The 19959-nt window shown below is 48.9% G+C and overlaps 1 protein-coding gene across 1 annotated transcript in view; it reads left to right on the top strand.

The window, feature by feature from the left end:
- Nucleotides 1–5447: 5447 nt before the first annotated feature.
- Nucleotides 5448–19959, top strand: part of LOC306918675 (E3 ubiquitin-protein ligase BRE1A-like) — a gene marked incomplete at its 5' end in the record, with an annotated part of 33104 nt that continues 18592 nt past the window's right edge. Inside the window, 5 exons of the mRNA XM_079531558.1 lie at nucleotides 5448–5453; nucleotides 7040–7189; nucleotides 11151–11363; nucleotides 13634–13759; nucleotides 19334–19474. Coding sequence (XP_079387684.1) covers nucleotides 5448–5453; nucleotides 7040–7189; nucleotides 11151–11363; nucleotides 13634–13759; nucleotides 19334–19474 — 636 coding nt within the window. The remainder of the gene's footprint in view (nucleotides 5454–7039; nucleotides 7190–11150; nucleotides 11364–13633; nucleotides 13760–19333; nucleotides 19475–19959) is intronic.

Below are 19959 nucleotides of genomic sequence, written 5' to 3'. Positions count from 1 at the left end.
TACATGAAATGATATAAGTTACATAAATTGAGTCTTTGCATTAGCCTGTAAGGTCATCGAGGCTAGGGGAGGGGCTACGGGCTGAGATGGAGTCTGAAGAGGTGGTTTTCAGACTACGGCGGGAAGATTGGGAGTGAATCTGTAGTTCTGACTGTAATGGGAAGTTCATTCCATAGTTTAGATTGGGAGTGAGTCTGTAGTTCTGACTGTAATGGGAAGTTCATTCCATAGTTTAGATTGGACACACACACACACACACACACACACACACACGCACGCACGTGTGCGCACACACACACACACACACACACACACACACACACACACACACACACACACACACACACACACACACACACACACACACACACACACACACACACACACACAGTGAGATAGCCAGAAGGGAGAAGGGTTTAGGACGTGTGGAGCGTTGTCCCAGAGTTTAGGACGTGTGGAGTGTTGTCCAGAGTTTAGGACGTGTGGAGCGTTGTCCAGAGTTAGGACGTGTGGAGCGTTGTCCCAGAGTTTAGGACGTGTGGAGTGTTGTCCCAGAGTTTAGGACGTGTGGAGCGTTGTCCCAGAGTTTAGGGCGTGTGGAGCGTTGTCCAGAGTTTAGGACGTGTGGAGTGTTGTCCCAGAGTTTAGGACGTGTGGGAGCGTTGTCCCAGAGTTTAGACGTGTGGAGCGTTGTCCCAGAGTTTAGGACGTGTGGAGCGTTGTCCAGAGTTTAGGACGTGTGGAGCGTTGTCCCAGAGTTTAGGACGTGTGGAGCGTTGTCCCAGAGTTTTTAGTGAAGGCACTGCCAGCTTCCCTGCATCGGCTGATCTGAGTGCTCGGGAGGGTTTGTAGGGTTCGATCAGACTCCATCTTATTCTGAAAACCCACCTCTTCAGACTCCATCTTATTCTGAAAACCCACCTCTTCAGACTCCATCTTATTCTGAAAACCCACCTCTTCAGACTCCATCTTAGCCCGAAGCCCCTCCCCTAGCCTCGACGACCTTACAGGCGAATGCAAAGACTCAACTTATGTAACTTAGATAACATTTTATGTAGACATAGCACTATATAGTGTAGACTCATATAGTTCCATTATATTCCACTGTCTCAGCTTGCTTAGGATTCTTGAAGACTACAGTATGTATGTGATGTATCACCATGTGTTCTATTGTTCTATCCAGGCCTGGAATTTCATCCTTTTAGGGGCAAGGCCACTTGGCCTTTAGTGTGGTCAACTTTTTGAGGGCACAAGGCCAAGTGCCAGGGCATGAAGGCCATCAATTAAAAGATGATTTTCCGATGAACATTGGTTCAGAACAGTGCTTCTTAATAAATAATCACAGCTTTAAATAACAAAATATAAGTAGCTACTGTTAATATTGTAAACATGTTTTGGGGACCCAGTCCAGAGATGAAAATCATAATGAAATGGCCTAGGACCCTGTCAGGCTGTCACCCTAGGCTAATTAATATACATTTAATTTGGGGGTCCTTGAAATTTAAATGGCTGAGGATCATTGGGTTAAACTGTGAGTTCATTCACATAAAATACACACTGCGCAAAAAACAAGGATTACGGGCAGATATACTACATGTAGAGGCCATGTAAATCCAGTACATTTACGGGTGATTACGGTTGTTTACCAGCCTACATAACTTTTGAATAAGGGCTTGGTTTAGAAAAGCCTATATTTTGTGCTAAAACTAATATATTGAATAACATGGCATTGTTGAGAGGTTAGTGACAGATAAGATAGTTTCTCCATTGTGGGGCTGCACCGCTGCAGGACTGAGGACTCTGCAGTAAGTCAACACAAAGTGAAAGATCAGCTTCAAATCAGTGTTTTGTTCTTACCTGGAGACAGTGTGTGCTGTGCACAGGGGAACAATGTTTAATTATATCCATGGTGTCTTTCTGTCGCTATCCATAATGCGACGCAAAAGTACATTTATGTTTGTTTTGGTGGGCTAGATAGATACGGTAGATCATCTCTCCTCCTCCTTGTATGGACAGCCACGCTGTTTCGCATTAGACAAAAATAAATCAGCTGGACCATGAGCGACCAACGTTAATGCATGTGACGTAGGACCGCCACACTGTCGCAACTGTAGAAAATGTTATTTTGTTTTGAGTGATAGTTGCAGTTTGACCGGATAGCTAGATTAGCTACACTAGTAGGCAGCGTGTGGGCTAAATGCCCTCTGTTTACTCTGTCAGTGCGTGTATGTGTGGCCGCCATTTCGACATGCCGCCTTTTCGACATGCCACCTTTTCGACATACCGCCATTCCGACAGGACAATCCATCCACCGTAGCCTACGCCATAGGTGTTCCTAGGCACGCCACTCTGAGTCGGCCATAACTCGCCCATGATCTCAAGCTTTTTTTAAATTCAAAGTGTTATAGGCTTAGGCTATACCGCGACCATGCTGTCGGGCTTGCATTACCACGGAGCGCTCCTCTCTCTCTCTGTCTCTCTCTCTCTCTCTCCCCCCCCCTCTCTGTTTGCAGCAACACGCACATCTGCATATGATTCCACAGATCCAATAAAAAGTCCGTGGCTGCTATTATTATTATTATTATTATTATTATTATTATTATTATTATTATTATTATTATTATTATTATTATTATTATTATTATTATTATACTGGTGTGTGGTCCTCCATTTAAACATTAATTATTTAAAAAAGACTATCGCGGGCACACATATACGCTCTCTCTCGCTCTCTCTCTCTCACTCTCTGCACGCAACACGCACCTTAGTAGTAGAATTTATATGCAAAATATTGCATCGATTGCAATAATATGACATTCCAAATCATCATTAACATGTAGGCTCTACCTCTTAAACCACAGAGGGGTCCAGGGAAAATCAAAAACATCGGAGTTGGAACCGGAGACCAATTGGGTCTCCCATTTACCCGCTAAGAGCTGTTCATGACAGGTGGACAGCCGCTGCCCCGCCTGCGGGGGCAATGGGGTTTAATGCGCACTCAACCATGGATTTGATCTTTCACAGGAGAGATGAATGAGAATTGGGAATCCTTCTATAAATGAATTGATCTTTCCAGCTAGCATATAACCTTGGGCCTATTTTCCGCCTGCTGAACATCCCTGCCTGTGCGCACAAAGAGGTCTCTTCTACTAATTCCCCAGACATCTCTGAGATTCTAATTTGACTATAATCAGCAGAAGTGAGATTGTCAATTGGCTCTTCCATGGGCAGACGGGATACGATTACATGGTGGTAATGGTTTGCGCAGAAAGCACGGTGATTGTTTTTAAATAATATTGTAACACCCAAACCATACATATCTTCTATGGATAAGGCTGGTGTCTGCAGAAGAGAACACTTTTTTGGGGTCCACAACTGGGTGTTATCCGCATTGTCAAGCCTGCATGCATCTAGCAAAACATAACCGTGCTGGGCAATCACTTTTACACACATAACCTGCATTAATTATTGTTTGGCCATCACTTTACGCACAGAACCTATAGGCCACTTTACGCACTGAACCTGTATTAATTTGTAGTGGCCAATCACTTTGCACAGAACCTATATTAATTAGTAGTGGCCAATCACTTTGCACAGAACCTATATTAATTAGTAGTGGCCAATCACTTTGCACAGAACCTATATTAATTAGTAGTGGCCAATCACTTTGCACAGAACCTATATTAATTAGTAGTGGCCAATCACTTTTCACAGAACCTATATTAATTAGTAGTGGCCAATCACTTTTCACAGAACCTATATTAATTAGTAGTGGCCAATCACTTTGCACAGAACCTATATTAATTAGTAGTGGCCAATCACTTTTCACAGAACCTATATTAATTAGTAGTGGCCAATCACTTTTCACAGAACCTATATTAATTAGTAGTGGCCAATCACTTTTCACAGAACCTATATTAATTAGTAGTGGCCAATCACTTTTCACAGAACCTATATTAATTAGTAGTGGCCAATCACTTTTCACAGAACCTATATTAATTAGTAGTGGCCAATCACTTTGCACAGAACCTATATTAATTAGTAGTGGCCAATCACTTTTCACAGAACCTATATTAATTAGTAGTGGCCAATCACTTTTCACAGAACCTATATTAATTAGTAGTGGCCAATCACTTTGCACAGAACCTATATTAATTAGTAGTGGCCAATCACTTTGCACTGAACCTATATTAATTAGTAGTGGCCAATCACTTTTCACAGAACCTATATTAATTAGTAGTGGCCAATCACTTTGCACAGAACCTATATTAATTAGTAGTGGCCAATCACTTTGCACAGAACCTATATTAATTAGTAGTGGCCAATCACTTTGCACAGAACCAAATCAATTTGAACGCATATCACCTGAATTAAGTATAGGCTATAGTTTTTATAGTATTTCTTTCCCCCACATCCGTGACTCAGTCTGCCGTGTTATACAGCCGCCCGTTAGCCCGGCAAATTGACGAGAACATGCAGGCTTACATGCATGCCATCTTCCGTTCCCTCCGAGACATGGCCGGTGTTGGAGACTGGACCGTGACCTGGGGGGGGGGGGGGGCGACGAGTTTTTATCGAAGCTCAACATCCCCAACGGCTACGTTGTCTTCGGGACCGAAGACAACTTTAGGAAGCTGTCTCAGTGCCGCCAGGTTAGAACCCCTCCCCAATTAAACTTTTTTTATCAGTCAAAATGATATCTATAATGCTTGCTGGAAATATTAGGCTAATTGTTATGTATACTATTGATAGGCCTCATGATTAATGGGACATACATTCATTACATATAACTTAAGGGTAAGGCCTTTCCAACATGCCTTTGTCTCGTTTTCAAGGGAAGGCCTAGTCTGCGTATAGAATGTGATCGCATATTATGTCACGCTTCATCAAGCAAAAGGCCCCAATTTGGCCTATGCAAGGCCGTATACATCAGTGTGTGTGTGTGTGTGTGTGTGTGTGTGTGTGTGTGTGTGTGTGTGTGTGTGTGTGTGTGTGTGTGTGTGTGTGTGTGTGTGTGTGTGTGTGTGTGTGTGTGTGTGTGTGTGTGTGTGTGTGTGTGTGTGTGTGTGTGCCTACTACTAATAATAATAATACTTTTGATTGGATCTGTTGAAATCATAGAGAGAGAGAGAGAGAGAGCGAGAGAAAGAGAGAGAGCGCGCGTGTATCATTAATGTTTAACAATAACAATAACAATAATCTACTACTAATGTGCGTGTTGCGTGCAGAGAGAGAGAGAGAGAGAGAGAGAGAGAGAACGAGAGAAAGCGTGAGAGAAAGAGAGAGCGCGCGTGTATCATTAATGTTTAAATGAAGGACCACCAGTAATAATAATAATAATAATAACAATAACAATAACAACAACAACAATAACAACAACCATATTCAGATGTGCGTGTTGAGTATATGCATGTGGCTGCGACGTGGCTGCGACGTCCCGTGTCGGAATGGCGGTACTTTCCCGTGTCGGTATGGCGGTACTTTTGCAAAAAATGTTAAGTACCGCCATTCCGACCATTAGAAGCCAATGTCGGAGTGGCGGGATGTCGAAATGGAAGGCTGATCCCGGCGCGGAGGAGGAGGCGTGTGTGTGTGTGTGTGTGTGTGTGTGTGTGTGTGTGTGTGTGTGTGTGTGTGTGTGTGTGTGTGTGTGTGTGTGTGTGTGTGTGTGTGTGTGTGTGTGTGTGTGTGTGTGTGTGTGTGTGTGTGTGTGTGTGTGTGTGTGTGTGTGTGTGTGTGTGTGTGTGTGTGTGTGTGTGTGTGTGTGTGTGTGCGTGCGTGCGGGGGTAGTTAGCGGGGGTAGTTATTAAGGCAAAGTACTGCAAAAGAATCAAACCACTTTGCAAATGGCAACACAACTACAACACAGATTTGTTCTGCGCGGGACGCGAGAGGAACATTGGTTACCGTAATGACTGGAAAATTGCGCAGATGGAAAACGGTAAAATGAACTTCTGTGGGCGCCAGTCGGGGCACCACGGCCACTGTGGCCGTATGGGCTATACTTTTTCGAGGGGCACACGGCCAAAGAGAGGGGCAACGACGGCCATGGCCGCCGTGAAATTCCTGCCCTGGTACAATCTCTATGTATGTGATGTATCACCATGTGTTGTTCTTGCTTACTGTAAGGTGCGATTCATTCTCCTGTTTTTGAGCCGAATAAAAGTGGGTTGGGCTCTGTAGAGACTACAATGTGATGTCATTGGGCTCTGTAGAGACTACAATGTGACGTCATTGGGCTCTGTAGAGACTACAATGTGATGTCATTGGGCTCTGTAGAGACTACAATGTGACTCGGCTCTGTAGAGACTACAATGTGACGTCATTGGGCTCTGTAGAGACTACAATGTGACGTCATTGGGCTCTGTAGAGACTACAATGTGACGTCATTGGGCTCTGTAGAGACTACAATGTGACGTCATTGGGCTCTGTAGAGACTACAATGTGACATCATTGGGCTCTGTAGAGACTACAATGTGACGTCATTGGGCTCTGTAGAGACTACAATGTGACGTCATTGGGCTCTGTAGAGACTACAATGTGACATCATTGGGCTCTGTAGAGACTACAATGTGACGTCATTGGGCTCTGTAGAGACTACAATGTGACATCATTGGGCTCTGTAGAGACTACAATGTGACGTCATTGGGCTCTGTAGAGACTACAATGTGACGTCATTGGGCTCTGTAGAGACTACAATGTGACGTCATTGGGCTCTGTAGAGACTACAATGTGACATCATTTGGGGTTCGGGGGGGAGGGTACCGTCCTAAAGTCGGCTCTTCGGTGCTACTGAAAATTTCTGACGGTAAAATAGGACTATGAATCGGCCCTAAAATTCTCTGGATTAACCCATTTTGGGCGAGAACCCCTTTTGGTGTTATCATGATGTTATGCTTTAGCTATTGAAAAATAGCAGATCTACAAGCTCGTAGCGCGCCACGGTCTGCTGCAGCGTCTCAGACAGCCTGGAGGAGAGGGAGAGGATGTTAATGATGTTATAATAATAATAATAATAATAATAATCATCCTCGAACAGGCGGAGGAGCTGAGGCAGCGTCTCAGGGACCTGGAGGAGAGGGAGAGGAGGGAGGGGAAGAAGATGGCTGACGAGGAGGCTCTGAGGAAGATCCGCTCTGTGGAGGAACAGATCGACATCCTGAACAAGAAGCTGTCTATCGCTAAACAGGTGTGTGTGTGTGTGTGTGTGTGTGTGTGTGTGTGTGTGTGTGTGTGTGTGTGTGTGTGTGTGTGTGTGTGTGTGTGTGTGTGTGTGTGTGTGTGTGTGTGTGTGTGTGTGTGTGTGTGTGTGTGTGTGTGTGTGTGTGTGTGTGTGTGTGTGTGTGTTATTTAATCCATTAAATCCCGGCGATTTATAGCAGCGGAGCACATTTAGCGACGGACAGGATGCTCCTGTGGAGCGGTGCTCCCAGCCTGTGGAGCGGTGCTCCCAGCCTGTGGAGCGATGCTCCCAGCCTGTGGAACGACGCTCCCAGGCTGTGGAGCGGCGCTCCCAGCCTGTGGAGCGGCGCTCCCAGCCTGTGGAACGGTGCTCCCAGCCTGTGGAGCGACGCTCCCAGCCTGTGGAGCGATGCTCCCAGCCTGTGGAACGACGCTCCCAGGCTGTGGAGCGGCGCTCCCAGCCTGTGGAGCGGCGCTCCCAGCCTGTGGAGCGGTGCTCCCAGCCTGTGGAGCGGTGCTCCCAGCCTGTGGAGCGGTGCTCCCAGCCTGTGGAGCGGTGCTCCCAGCCTGTGGAGCGACGCTCCCAGCCTGTGGAGCGGCGCTCCCAGGCTGTGGAGCACCGCTCCCAGCCTGTGGAGCGATGCTCCCAGCCTGTGGAGCGATGCTCCCAGCCTGTGGAGCGGTGCTCCCAGCCTGTGGAGCGATGCTCCCAGCCTGTGGAACGACGCTCCCAGGCTGTGGAGCGGCGCTCCCAGCCTGTGGAGCGGCGCTCCCAGCCTGTGGAGCGGTGCTCCCAGCCTGTGGAGCGGTGCTCCCAGCCTGTGGAGCGGTGCTCCCAGCCTGTGGAGCGGTGCTCCCAGCCTGTGGAGCGACGCTCCCAGCCTGTGGAGCGGCGCTCCCAGGCTGTGGAGCACCGCTCCCAGCCTGTGGAACGACGCTCCCAGGCTGTGGAGCGGCGCTCCCAGCCTGTGGAGCGGCGCTCCCAGCCTGTGGAGCGGTGCTCCCAGCCTGTGGAGCGGTGCTCCCAGCCTGTGGAGCGATGCTCCCAGCCTGTGGAGCGATGCTCCCAGCCTGTGGAGCGGTGCTCCCAGCCTGTGGAGCGGTGCTCCCAGCCTGTGGAGCGGTGCTCCCAGCCTGTGGAGCGGCGCTCCCAGCCTGTGGAGCGATGCTCCCAGCCTGTGGAACGACGCTCCCAGGCTGTGGAGCGGCGCTCCCAGCCTGTGGAGCGGCGCTCCCAGCCTGTGGAACGGTGCTCCCAGCCTGTGGAGCGACGCTCCCAGCCTGTGGAGCGATGCTCCCAGCCTGTGGAACGACGCTCCCAGGCTGTGGAGCGGCGCTCCCAGCCTGTGGAGCGGCGCTCCCAGCCTGTGGAGCGGTGCTCCCAGCCTGTGGAGCGGTGCTCCCAGCCTGTGGAGCGGTGCTCCCAGCCTGTGGAGCGGTGCTCCCAGCCTGTGGAGCGACGCTCCCAGCCTGTGGAGCGGCGCTCCCAGGCTGTGGAGCACCGCTCCCAGGCTGTGGAGCACCGCTCCCAGCCTGTGGAGCGATGCTCCCAGCCTGTGGAGCGGTGCTCCCAGCCTGTGGAGCGATGCTCCCAGCCTGTGGAACGACGCTCCCAGGCTGTGGAGCGGCGCTCCCAGCCTGTGGAGCGGCGCTCCCAGCCTGTGGAGCGGTGCTCCCAGCCTGTGGAGCGGTGCTCCCAGCCTGTGGAGCGGTGCTCCCAGCCTGTGGAGCGGTGCTCCCAGCCTGTGGAGCGACGCTCCCAGCCTGTGGAGCGGCGCTCCCAGGCTGTGGAGCACCGCTCCCAGCCTGTGGAACGACGCTCCCAGGCTGTGGAGCGGCGCTCCCAGCCTGTGGAGCGGCGCTCCCAGCCTGTGGAGCGGTGCTCCCAGCCTGTGGAGCGGTGCTCCCAGCCTGTGGAGCGATGCTCCCAGCCTGTGGAGCGATGCTCCCAGCCTGTGGAGCGGTGCTCCCAGCCTGTGGAGCGGTGCTCCCAGCCTGTGGAGCGGTGCTCCCAGCCTGTGGAGCGACGCTCCCAGCCTGTGGAGCGGCGCTCCCAGGCTGTGGAGCACCGCTCCCAGCCTGTGGAACGACGCTCCCAGGCTGTGGAGCGGCGCTCCCAGCCTGTGGAGCGGCGCTCCCAGCCTGTGGAGCGATGCTCCCAGCCTGTGGAGCGATGCTCCCAGGCTGTGGAGCGATGCTCCCAGGCTGTGGAGCGATGCTCCCAGGCTGTGGAGCGATGCTCCCAGGCTGTGGAGCGATGCTCCCAGGCTGTGGAGCGATGCTCCCAGGCTGTGGAGCACCGCTCCCAGCCTGTGGAGCGGCGCTCCCAGCCTGTGGAGCGACGCTCCCAGGCTGTGGAGCGACGCTCCCAGGCTGTGGAGCACCGCTCCCAGCCTGTGGAGCACCGCTCCCAGCCTGTGGAGCGGCGCTCCCAGCCTGTGGAGCGACGCTCCCAGGCTGTGGAGCGACGCTCCCAGGCTGTGGAGCACCGCTCCCAGCCTGTGGAGCGACGCTCCCAGGCTGTGGAGCGACGCTCCCAGGCTGTGGAGCGACGCTCCCAGGCTGTGGAGCACCGCTCCCAGCCTGTGGAGCGGCGCTCCCAGCCTGTGGAGCGATGCTCCCAGGCTGTGGAGCGATGCTCCCAGGCTGTGGAGCGATGCTCCCAGGCTGTGGAGCGATGCTCCCAGGCTGTGGAGCACCGCTCCCAGCCTGTGGAGCGGCGCTCCCAGCCTGTGGAGCGGTGCTCCCAGCCTGTGGAGCGACGCTCCCAGCCTGTGGAGCGACGCTCCCAGCCTGTGGAGCGGCGCTCCCAGCCTGTGGAGCGACGCTCCCAGCCTGTGGAGCGGCGCTCCCAGCCTGTGGAGCGACGCTCCCAGCCTGTGGAGCGACGCTCCCAGCCTGTGGAGCGGTGCTCCCAGCCTGTGGAGCGGTGCTCCCAGCCTGTGGAGCAATGATGACTAGCTCTCAATGATGACTAGCTCTCAATGATGACTAACTCTCAATGATGACTAGCTCTCAATGATGACTAGCTCTCAATGATGACTAGCTCTCAATGATGATTGATGACTAGCTCTCAATGATGATTGATGACTAGCTCTCAATGATGACTAGCTCTCAATGATGACTAGCTCTCAATGATGACTAACTCTCAATGATGACTAGCTCTCAATGATGACTAGCTCTCAATGATGACTAGCTCTCAATGATGACTAGCTCTCAATGATGACTAACTCTCAATGATGACTAGCTCTCAATGATGACTAGCTCTCAATGATGACTAGCTCTCAATGATGACACTATGTTTTAGTGTCGGGAGGATTAGAGGTAATGCTCCTATGTATACATGTATGTGGCACCACTTCCGTATCAGGCACGAGTAGTCATTACGTCATTTGCTGGGACGGTGCATACGCATCGTCCTGGGACGGTGCGTACGCATCGTCCTGGGACGGTGCGTACGCATCGTCCTGGGACGGTGCGTACGCATCGTCCTGGGCGAAACTAGTACTTGCGCGCTCTGCTTGCACAAGTAATAATAATAATGTTTATTTAAAGGAGGAGGATGCTCTCCTCAGTGAGATGGACGTCACCGGCCAGGCCTTCGAGGACATTAATAATAATAATATGTTAACAGGAGGAGGATGCTCTCCTCAGTGAGATGGACGTCACCGGCCAGGCCTTCGAGGACATTAATAATAATAATAATGATATGTTAACAGGAGGAGGATGCTCTCCTCAGTGAGATGGACGTCACCGGCCAGGCCTTCGAGGACATTAATAATAATGATATGTTAACAGGAGGAGGATGCTCTCCTCAGTGAGATGGACGTCACCGGCCAGGCCTTCGAGGACATTAATAATAATAATAATGATATGTTAACAGGAGGAGGATGCTCTCCTCAGTGAGATGGACGTCACCGGCCAGGCCTTCGAGGACATTAATAATAATAATAATGATATGTTAACAGGAGGAGGATGCTCTCCTCAGTGAGATGGACGTCACCGGCCAGGCCTTCGAGGACATGCAGGAGCAGAACATCCGCCTCATGCAGCAGCTCAGAGAGAAAGACGACGCCAACTTCAAACTGATGAGCGAGAGGATCAAATCCAACCAGATCCACAAACTACTGAAGGAGGAGAAGGAGGAGCTGGCTGACCAGCTACTGACCCTGAAGACACAGGTTATTACACACACGCACGCACGCACGCACACATGCACGCGCACGCACACACACACACGCACACACACACAGTGAGCTTGCGGTTGAGGGTCTGTAACAAAGTGCAAAAATGGAACCAAATGGACTCTCAGAGTTAAATTGACATTGATTTTACAATAAAATCACACCCGTGTGAACTGAGTGGTGCAACTCCCCTCTCCCCCTGCCCCCCCCCCCCCCTCCCTCTCTCTCTCTCTCTCTCTCTCTCTCTCTCTCTCTCTCTCTCTCTCTCTCTCTCTCTCTCTCTCTCTCTCATTAGCAGGCAACAGTGCAGCACTATCTCTCTCTCTCTGTTTCTGGCACAACAGCACCACTTTTGCCCCTACTGGTACTCATAGTCACATAGGTCAGGGGTTCTCAACCCGTGGGTCGCGACCCCTCGGGGGGTCGCCAAATTATTTGAGGGGGTCCCCAAATTATTTTCAAAAAAAAAAAAAAAAAAAGATTTTTTTTTACATTTTATTTTCACGATTTTTCAAAAATAGCAGATCTACAAGCTCGTAGCGCGCCACTCGGTGGCGCGCTACGAGCTTGTAGATCTGCTATTTTTCAATAGCTAAATTATAACAATGCTTAAAACATCAAAAGGGGTTCCCGCCCAAAATGGTTTAAGGTTATTGTAGTAGTCAATTTATATTGGGGGTCGGGAGGGGGCGGGGCGGGGGTCCCGAGACATTGCCAAAGCATTTCCGGGGGTCCCCGGCCAAAAACGTTGAGAACCCCTGACATAGGTAGCTTAACACGGACATTGCTGTTCCTTGGAGTGGTTGCACCTCAAAAATAATAATAAATGGGGGTCCCAGAGATATAAATGGACAGAAAGGCAGTCACAGCTATACACGGTCAACATTTTGATTTCAAAACGATGAACGGTAGATAATATTAGAATGTGTTTGAATAGAACAAAATGTTGTATTCCTAATGAGCAAAATTAGGAACATTTTGTAATTTGATATTTTTTTTCAAAATCGTTTCAGGCTATTATTATTGTGGTAATTTAGGCATGACAATGAAATGAAATTGGATAAAAAAGGGGATAAAATAAGGAGCTTTTAATATTTAAAATGAACTTCTCATCATCAGACCTTCCGCTGCGGAAAGAGTACTGAACCCATTCAGGACGGGAACCCCTTTTGGTGTTTTAAGCCTTATGTTATACCTTAGCTGTTGGAAAAACAGCAGACCTACAAGCTCTACGAGCTTGTAGGTCTGCTATTCTTTAAAAATCGTTCAAATGTGACGCAAATCTTTGAATATATATTTTATATTATATATTTACTTCCATGGGGTCCCTGAAACAACATATTTTCAGATGGGGGTCCCTTGAACAACATATTTTCAGATGGGGGTCCCTGGAACAACATATTTTCAGATGGGGGTCCCTGGAACAACATATTTTCAGATGGGGGTCCCTGGAACAACATATTTTCAGATGGGGGTCCCTGGAACAACATATTTTCTGATGGGGGTCCCTGGAACAACATATTTTCAGATGGGGGTCCCTGGAACAACATATTTTCAGATGGGGGTCCCTGGAACAACATATTTTCAGATGGGGGTCGGCGGCCAATTCAAAATAATTCTGGCGATCCTTGACATGAAATGGGTTGAGAACCACTGATATAGAAACATGGAGCTTTTCAGAAAACTGTCTGTTTTTGGTGCAACCACTCCCTTACGGAGCTATGTGTGTGGATGGCTGGGTGGGTGTGTGGGTCTGAGCACGAAAACAGCATGGTTGTTTTTCACCACCTGTGCGCAACCTAACACACACACAAACACACACGCACATATTAACTGTATGGTGATTTCAGGTGTGCCAGTACAGTACAGTGACAGTACAGTACAGTACAGTAGAGGGACCCCCACACGGTAACTCTGTCATTTCTCAACTGTTTCGGACGCGGGGCGGTTCCTGTGCGTTCCTGCCCCCCCCCCAACCATCATCATCCGATTAATCGATTAATCGTTTAAATAATCGCCTGATGAATCGATTATGAAAATAATCGTTAGTTGCAGCCCTAGTTAGCTCTGAAAACACAGGTTAATACACACACACACACGCACGCACGCACGCACACACACACACACACACACACACACACACACACACACACACACACACACACACACACAGCTTATGAACACACACTATGGTGTTCTATAGGGCGTTCCTTCCTTCCTGTCAGGTGGTGTAATGACCATATTTGGGCGTTCCTTCCTTCCTCTAGGTGGATGCCCAGCTGCAGGTGGTGAGGAAGCTGGAGGAGAAAGAGCGCCTCCTTCAGGGAACCATCAACACTGCAGAGAGAGAGCTGGCACTGAGGACCCAGGCCCTGGACATGAACAAACGCAAGGTCAGTGACCTCTGACCTCTAACCCCTGAGGACCCAGGCCCTGGACATGAACAAACGCAAGGTCAGTGACCTCTGACCTCTAACCCCTGAGGACCCAGGCCCTGGACATGAACAAACGCAAGGTCAGTGACCTCTGACCTCTAACCCCTGAGGACCCAGGCCCTGGACATGAACAAACGCAAGGTCAGTGACCTCTGACCTCTAACCCCTGAGGACCCAGGCCCTGGACATGAACAAACGCAAGGTCAGTGACCTCTGACCTCTAACCCCTGAGGACCCAGGCCCTGGACATGAACAAACGCAAGGTCAGTGACCTCTGACCTCTAACCCCTGAGGACCCAGGCCCTGGACATGAACAAACGCAAGGTCAGTGACCTCTGACCTCTAATGACCTCTAACCCCTGAGGACCCAGGCCCAAGGAAGATCAGAGAAGGAAGTGTCATGGTCACGTGACTGTGCTGCGCCGCCATGACACTTTCATGGGAGCCAAATCTCGCACCGGAAGTTCCATTAATACAAAGCAGTGAATGGAGCCGGCTGGACCAGCTCATAGTTCCATGAATACAAAGCAGTGAATGCAGCCGGCTGGACCAGCTCATAGTTCCATGAATACAAAGCAGTGAATGGAGCCGGCTGGACCAGCTCATAGTTCCATGAATACAAAGCAGTGAATGGAGCCGGCTGGACCAGCTCATAGTTCCATGAATACAGAGCAGTGAATGGAGCCGGCTGGACCAGCTCATAGTTCCATGAATACAAAGCAGTGAACGGAGCCGGCTGGACCAGCTCATAGTTCCATGAATACAAAGCAGTGAATGGAGCCGGCTGGACCAGCTCATAGTTCCATGAATACAAAGCAGTGAATGGAGCCGGCTGGACCAGCTCATAGTTCCATGAATACAAAGCAGTGAACGGAGCCGGCTGGACCAGCTCATAGTTCCATGAATACAAAGCAGTGAACGGAGCCGGCTGGACCAGCTCATAGTTACATGAATACAAAGCAGTGAACGGAGCCGGCTGGACCAGCTCATAGTTCCATGAATACAAAGCAGTGAATGGAGCCGGCTGGACCAGCTCATAGTTCCATGAATACAAAGCAGTGAATGGAGCCGGCTGGACCAGCTCATAGTTCCATGAATACAAAGCAGTGAACGGAGCCGACTGGACCAGCTCATAGTTCCATGAATACAAAGCAGTGAATGGAGCCGGCTGGACCAGCTCATAGTTCCATGAATACAAAGCAGTGAATGGAGCCGGCTGGACCAGCTCATAGTTCCATGAATACAAAGCAGTGAATGGAGCCGGCTGGACCAGCTCATAGTTCCATGAATACAAAGCAGTGAATGGAGCCGGCTGGACCAGCTCATAGTTCCATTAATACAAAGCAGTGAATGGAGCCGGCTGGACCAGCTCATAGTTCCATGAATACAAAGCAGTGAATGGAGCCGGCTGGACCAGCTCATAGTTCCATGAATACAAAGCAGTGAATGGAGCCGGCTGGACCAGCTCATAGTTCCATGAATACAAAGCAGTGAACGGAGCCGGCTGGACCAGCTCATAGTTCCATGAATACAAAGCAGTGAATGGAGCCGGCTGGACCAGCTCATAGTTCCATGAATACAAAGCAGTGAATGGAGCCGGCTGGACCAGCTCATAGTTCCATGAATACAAAGCAGTGAACGGAGCCGGCTGGACCAGCTCATAGTTCCATGAATACAAAGCAGTGAACGGAGCCGGCTGGACCAGCTCATAGTTACATGAATACAAAGCAGTGAACGGAGCCGGCTGGACCAGCTCATAGTTCCATGAATACAAAGCAGTGAATGGAGCCGGCTGGACCAGCTCATAGTTCCATGAATACAAAGCAGTGAATGGAGCCGGCTGGACCAGCTCATAGTTCCATGAATACAAAGCAGTGAACGGAGCCGACTGGACCAGCTCATAGTTCCATGAATACAAAGCAGTGAATGGAGCCGGCTGGACCAGCTCATAGTTCCATGAATACAAAGCAGTGAATGGAGCCGGCTGGACCAGCTCATAGTTCCATGAATACAAAGCAGTGAATGGAGCCGGCTGGACCAGCTCATAGTTCCATGAATACAAAGCAGTGAATGGAGCCGGCTGGACCAGCTCATAGTTCCATTAATACAAAGCAGTGAATGGAGCCGGCTGGACCAGCTCATAGTTCCATGAATACAAAGCAGTGAATGGAGCCGGCTGGACCAGCTCATAGTTCCATGAATACAAAGCAGTGAATGGAGCCGGCTGGACCAGCTCATAGTTCCATGAATACAAAGCAGTGAACGGAGCCGGCTGGACCAGCTCATAGTTCCATGAATACAAAGCAGTGAACGGAGCCGGCTGGACCAGCTCATAGTTCCATGAATACAAAGCAGTGAACGGAGCCGGCTGGACCAGCTCATAGTTCCATGAATACAAAGCAGTGAATGGAGCCGGCTGGACCAGCTCATAGTTCCATGAATACAAAGCAGTGAATGGAGCCGGCTGGACCAGCTCATAGTTCCATGAATACAAAGCAGTGAATGGAGCCGGCGTGACCAGCTCATAGTTCCATGAATACAAAGCAGTGAACGGAGCCGGCTGGACCAGCTCATAGTTCCATGAATACAAAGCAGTGAACGGAGCCGGCGTGACCAGCTCACAACAAACAGTATTTATCAACCATTGAGACCTTTTGTCATATAGTCGGTTGAGGCACATGAAAGAAGACATAATTATCACAGGTTGTTTTCTAATCACTTGCAGAGGATTGAACCCATTTAGACCTGAGGACGATTCTACAAAAGTCTTCTAAATCCTGACAGTTTTCTGTAAAAAATCCCTGTCGTTCTCAAACATTTCCATGTCCAGGACCGCCAAAAATATATGTATTTGGCCGCCGACCCCCATCTGAAAATATGTTAATTGTTCCAGGGACTTCCCCCAAGAAGCAAAGATTTGAGTTAAAAACGAAATAATATATATTCAAAGCGCAACATTTTTACGATGTTTCAAAAATGGCAGACCTACAAGCTATAAATAGAGCTGGTCACTGAGCTCGCATTGACTCCAATGTATTTTATATATAAATAGAGCTGGTCACTGAGCTCCCATTGACTCCAGTGTATTTTATATATAAATAGAGCTGGTCACTGAGCTCTCATTGACTCCAGTGTATTTTATATATAAATAGAGCTGGTCACTGAGCTCTCATTGACTCCAATGTATTTTATATATAAATAGAGCTGGTCACTGAGCTCTCATTGACTCCAATGTATTTTATATATAAATAGAGCTGGTCACTGGGCTCGCATTGACTCCAGTGTATTTTATATATAAATAGAGCTGGTCACTGAGCTCTCATTGACTCCAATGTATTTTATATATAAATAGAGCTGGTCACTGAGCTCTCATTGACTACAGTGTATTTTATATATAAATAGAGCTGGTCACTGAGCTCTCATCGACTCCAGTGTATTTTATATATAAATAGAGCTGGTCACTGAGCTCTCATTGACTCCAATGTATTTTATATATAAATAGAGCTGGTCACTGAGCTCTCATTGACTCCAATGTATTTTATATATAAATAGAGCTGGTCACTGAGCTCTCATTGACTCCAGTGTATTTTATATATAAATAGAGCTGGTCACTGAGCTCTCATTGACTCCAGTGTATTTTATATATAAATAGAGCTGGTCACTGAGCTCTCATCGACTCCAGTGTATTTTATATATAAATAGAGCTGGTCACTGAGCTCTCATTGACTCCAGTGTATTTTATATATAAATAGAGCTGGTCACTGAGCTCTCATCGACTCCAGTGTATTTTATATATAAATAGAGCTGGTCACTGAGCTCTCATTGACTCCAGTGTATTTTATATATAAATAGAGCTGGTCACTGAGCTCTCATTGACTCCAGTGTATTTTATGTAAGGGATAATATCTGGCTAGGTGGTCATTGTCGGGAGATAATTCACCGACAGGGAGTTTAACCACCGAGGCGAAGCCAAGGTGGTTACACTCCCTGAAGGTGAATTATATCCCGACAATGACCACCTAGCCAGATATTATCCCGCTTATTACATGGCTAACTAAAATTAAATTAATACATTTACCCAAAACACAACAAAAAAAGTATTCCATAAGTTCGCTCTGCAGGGCTGCAGCACTGTCGGAAAACAAGGAAGTGAGTTGATCAAATAGAATCCATTTTCGGGTCCTGCTTTGCCTATTTCTCGCTCAAATGTTTTCAAAAACATTTTTGAGAGCAACGTTTAGCTGTAAATGACATTGTGTGTCACTAGTGTGTGTGTTTACATGGCTGTCATGTTGGAAACAGCAGTAAATCAAGCGGGCGCAGCCGTGCAGCTGGTGCTCAGAGGGTTTGATTAGGCAGCGGTCTGTTATACAGCGGAGCGGTCATTATGATGAGATAACACACCTCTGAATTAAGCGATTGACCAATCAGAATCAAGCATTCAACCAAGCCATGTAATAAATATAAATAGAGCTGGTCACTGAGCTCTCATTGACTCCAGTGTATTTTATATATAAATAGAGCTGGTCACTGAGCTCTCATTGACTCCAGTGTATTTTATATATAAATAGAGCTGGTCACTGAGCTCTCATTGACTCCAGTGTATTTTATATATAAATAGAGCTGGTCACTGAGCTCTCATTGACTCCAATGTATTTTATATATAAATAGAGCTCGTCACTGAGCTCTCATCGACTCCAGTGTATTTTATATATAAATAGAGCTGGTCACTGAGCTCTCATCGACTCCAGTGTATTTTATATATAAATAGAGCTGGTCACTGAGCTCTCATCGACTCCAGTGTATTTTATATATAAATAGAGCTGGTCATTGAGCTCTCATCGACTCCAATGTATTTTATATATAAATAGAGCTGGTCACTGAGCTCTCATTGACTCCAGTGCATTCTGCTGAACTTCCGGGTGCAGTTTGGCTCCCATGGTGCGACGAATCTGCCGTCTGGAATTGCGTGATAGCGAAAATGACGTCGGTGACCTTGCTTCCATTTAATATACCTTGCCCTGGACATGAACAAACGCAAGGTCAGTGACCTCTGACCCATTCAGGGCGGGAACCCTTTCTGGTGTTTCAAGTAGGGATGCTCCATTAATCGGTAGGATAATCGGTATCGGAACGCTCTCAAAATAATACACATTATTTAATCGGTTTTCACCAACAAAAAAAAGAAATTATAAAGAAATCTACATTTAATGTCTGTACTCGTCTCATTCAGGTGTGAAAACAGACACTTGGAAAAGAGTACAGGCTGTTTATTGATTGATTGAATACTTTATTAACAGGCTTTGGACCAATCAGCCCCTATAGAGCCTCGCAGCTCCGCCCCCTCGAGAGACCCGGAAAAGAAATCCCCGTTCATTTTCCTCATAGACTTTTCAGAAAGTATTTATTTAAAGACGTTTACGCCGCGGACAAAGACAACTAGTCCTACTAGTCTGTCTGTCTGTCTGTCTGTCTGTCTGTCTGTCTGTCTGTCTCTCTGCTTACCTGTCTGTCTGTCTGTCTGTCTGTCAGACTCAGGAGTCGTGCGTCCTGTCAGAGGACGTCAGGTCTCAGCTGGATCAGGTGCAACAGCGCCTCCGTGTGGTGAGAGAGGAGGTGATGGAGAACAGCATCTCTAGAGAGAAGGAGAGCTTCAACGCCCGCCGTGCACAGGTAAACACACACACACACACACACACACACACGCACGGGCACGCACACACACACACGCACGGGCACGCACACACACACACACGCACAGGCACGCACACACACACACGGGCATGCACACACACACACGCACGGGCACGCACACACACACACACACACATGCACGGGCACACACGCACACACACACACGCACACACACACGCACATGCACAGAGACAGCAGACAGACGGTGATATCTGTACCAAAGTCCTGACGTCACTCTCTCATCCCCTGGTTCTAAAGTCCTGATGTCACTCTCTCATCCCCTGGTTCTAAAGTCCTGACATCACTCTCTCATCCCCTGGTTCTAAAGTCCTGATGTCACTCTCTCATCCCCTGGTTCTAAAGTCCTGATGTCACTCGCTCATCCCCTGGTTCTAAAGTCCTGACATCACTCTCTCATCCCCTGGTTCTAAAGTCCTGACGTCACTCGCTCATCCCCTGGTTCT

This window comes from Electrona antarctica (genome assembly GCF_951216825.1).
Source record: "Electrona antarctica genome assembly, contig: scaffold_457, whole genome shotgun sequence".
Taxonomy (NCBI): Eukaryota; Metazoa; Chordata; class Actinopteri; order Myctophiformes; family Myctophidae; genus Electrona; species Electrona antarctica.
Note: the sequence above shows the minus strand (reverse complement) of the source record. Positions and strands in the feature narration are given on the sequence as shown.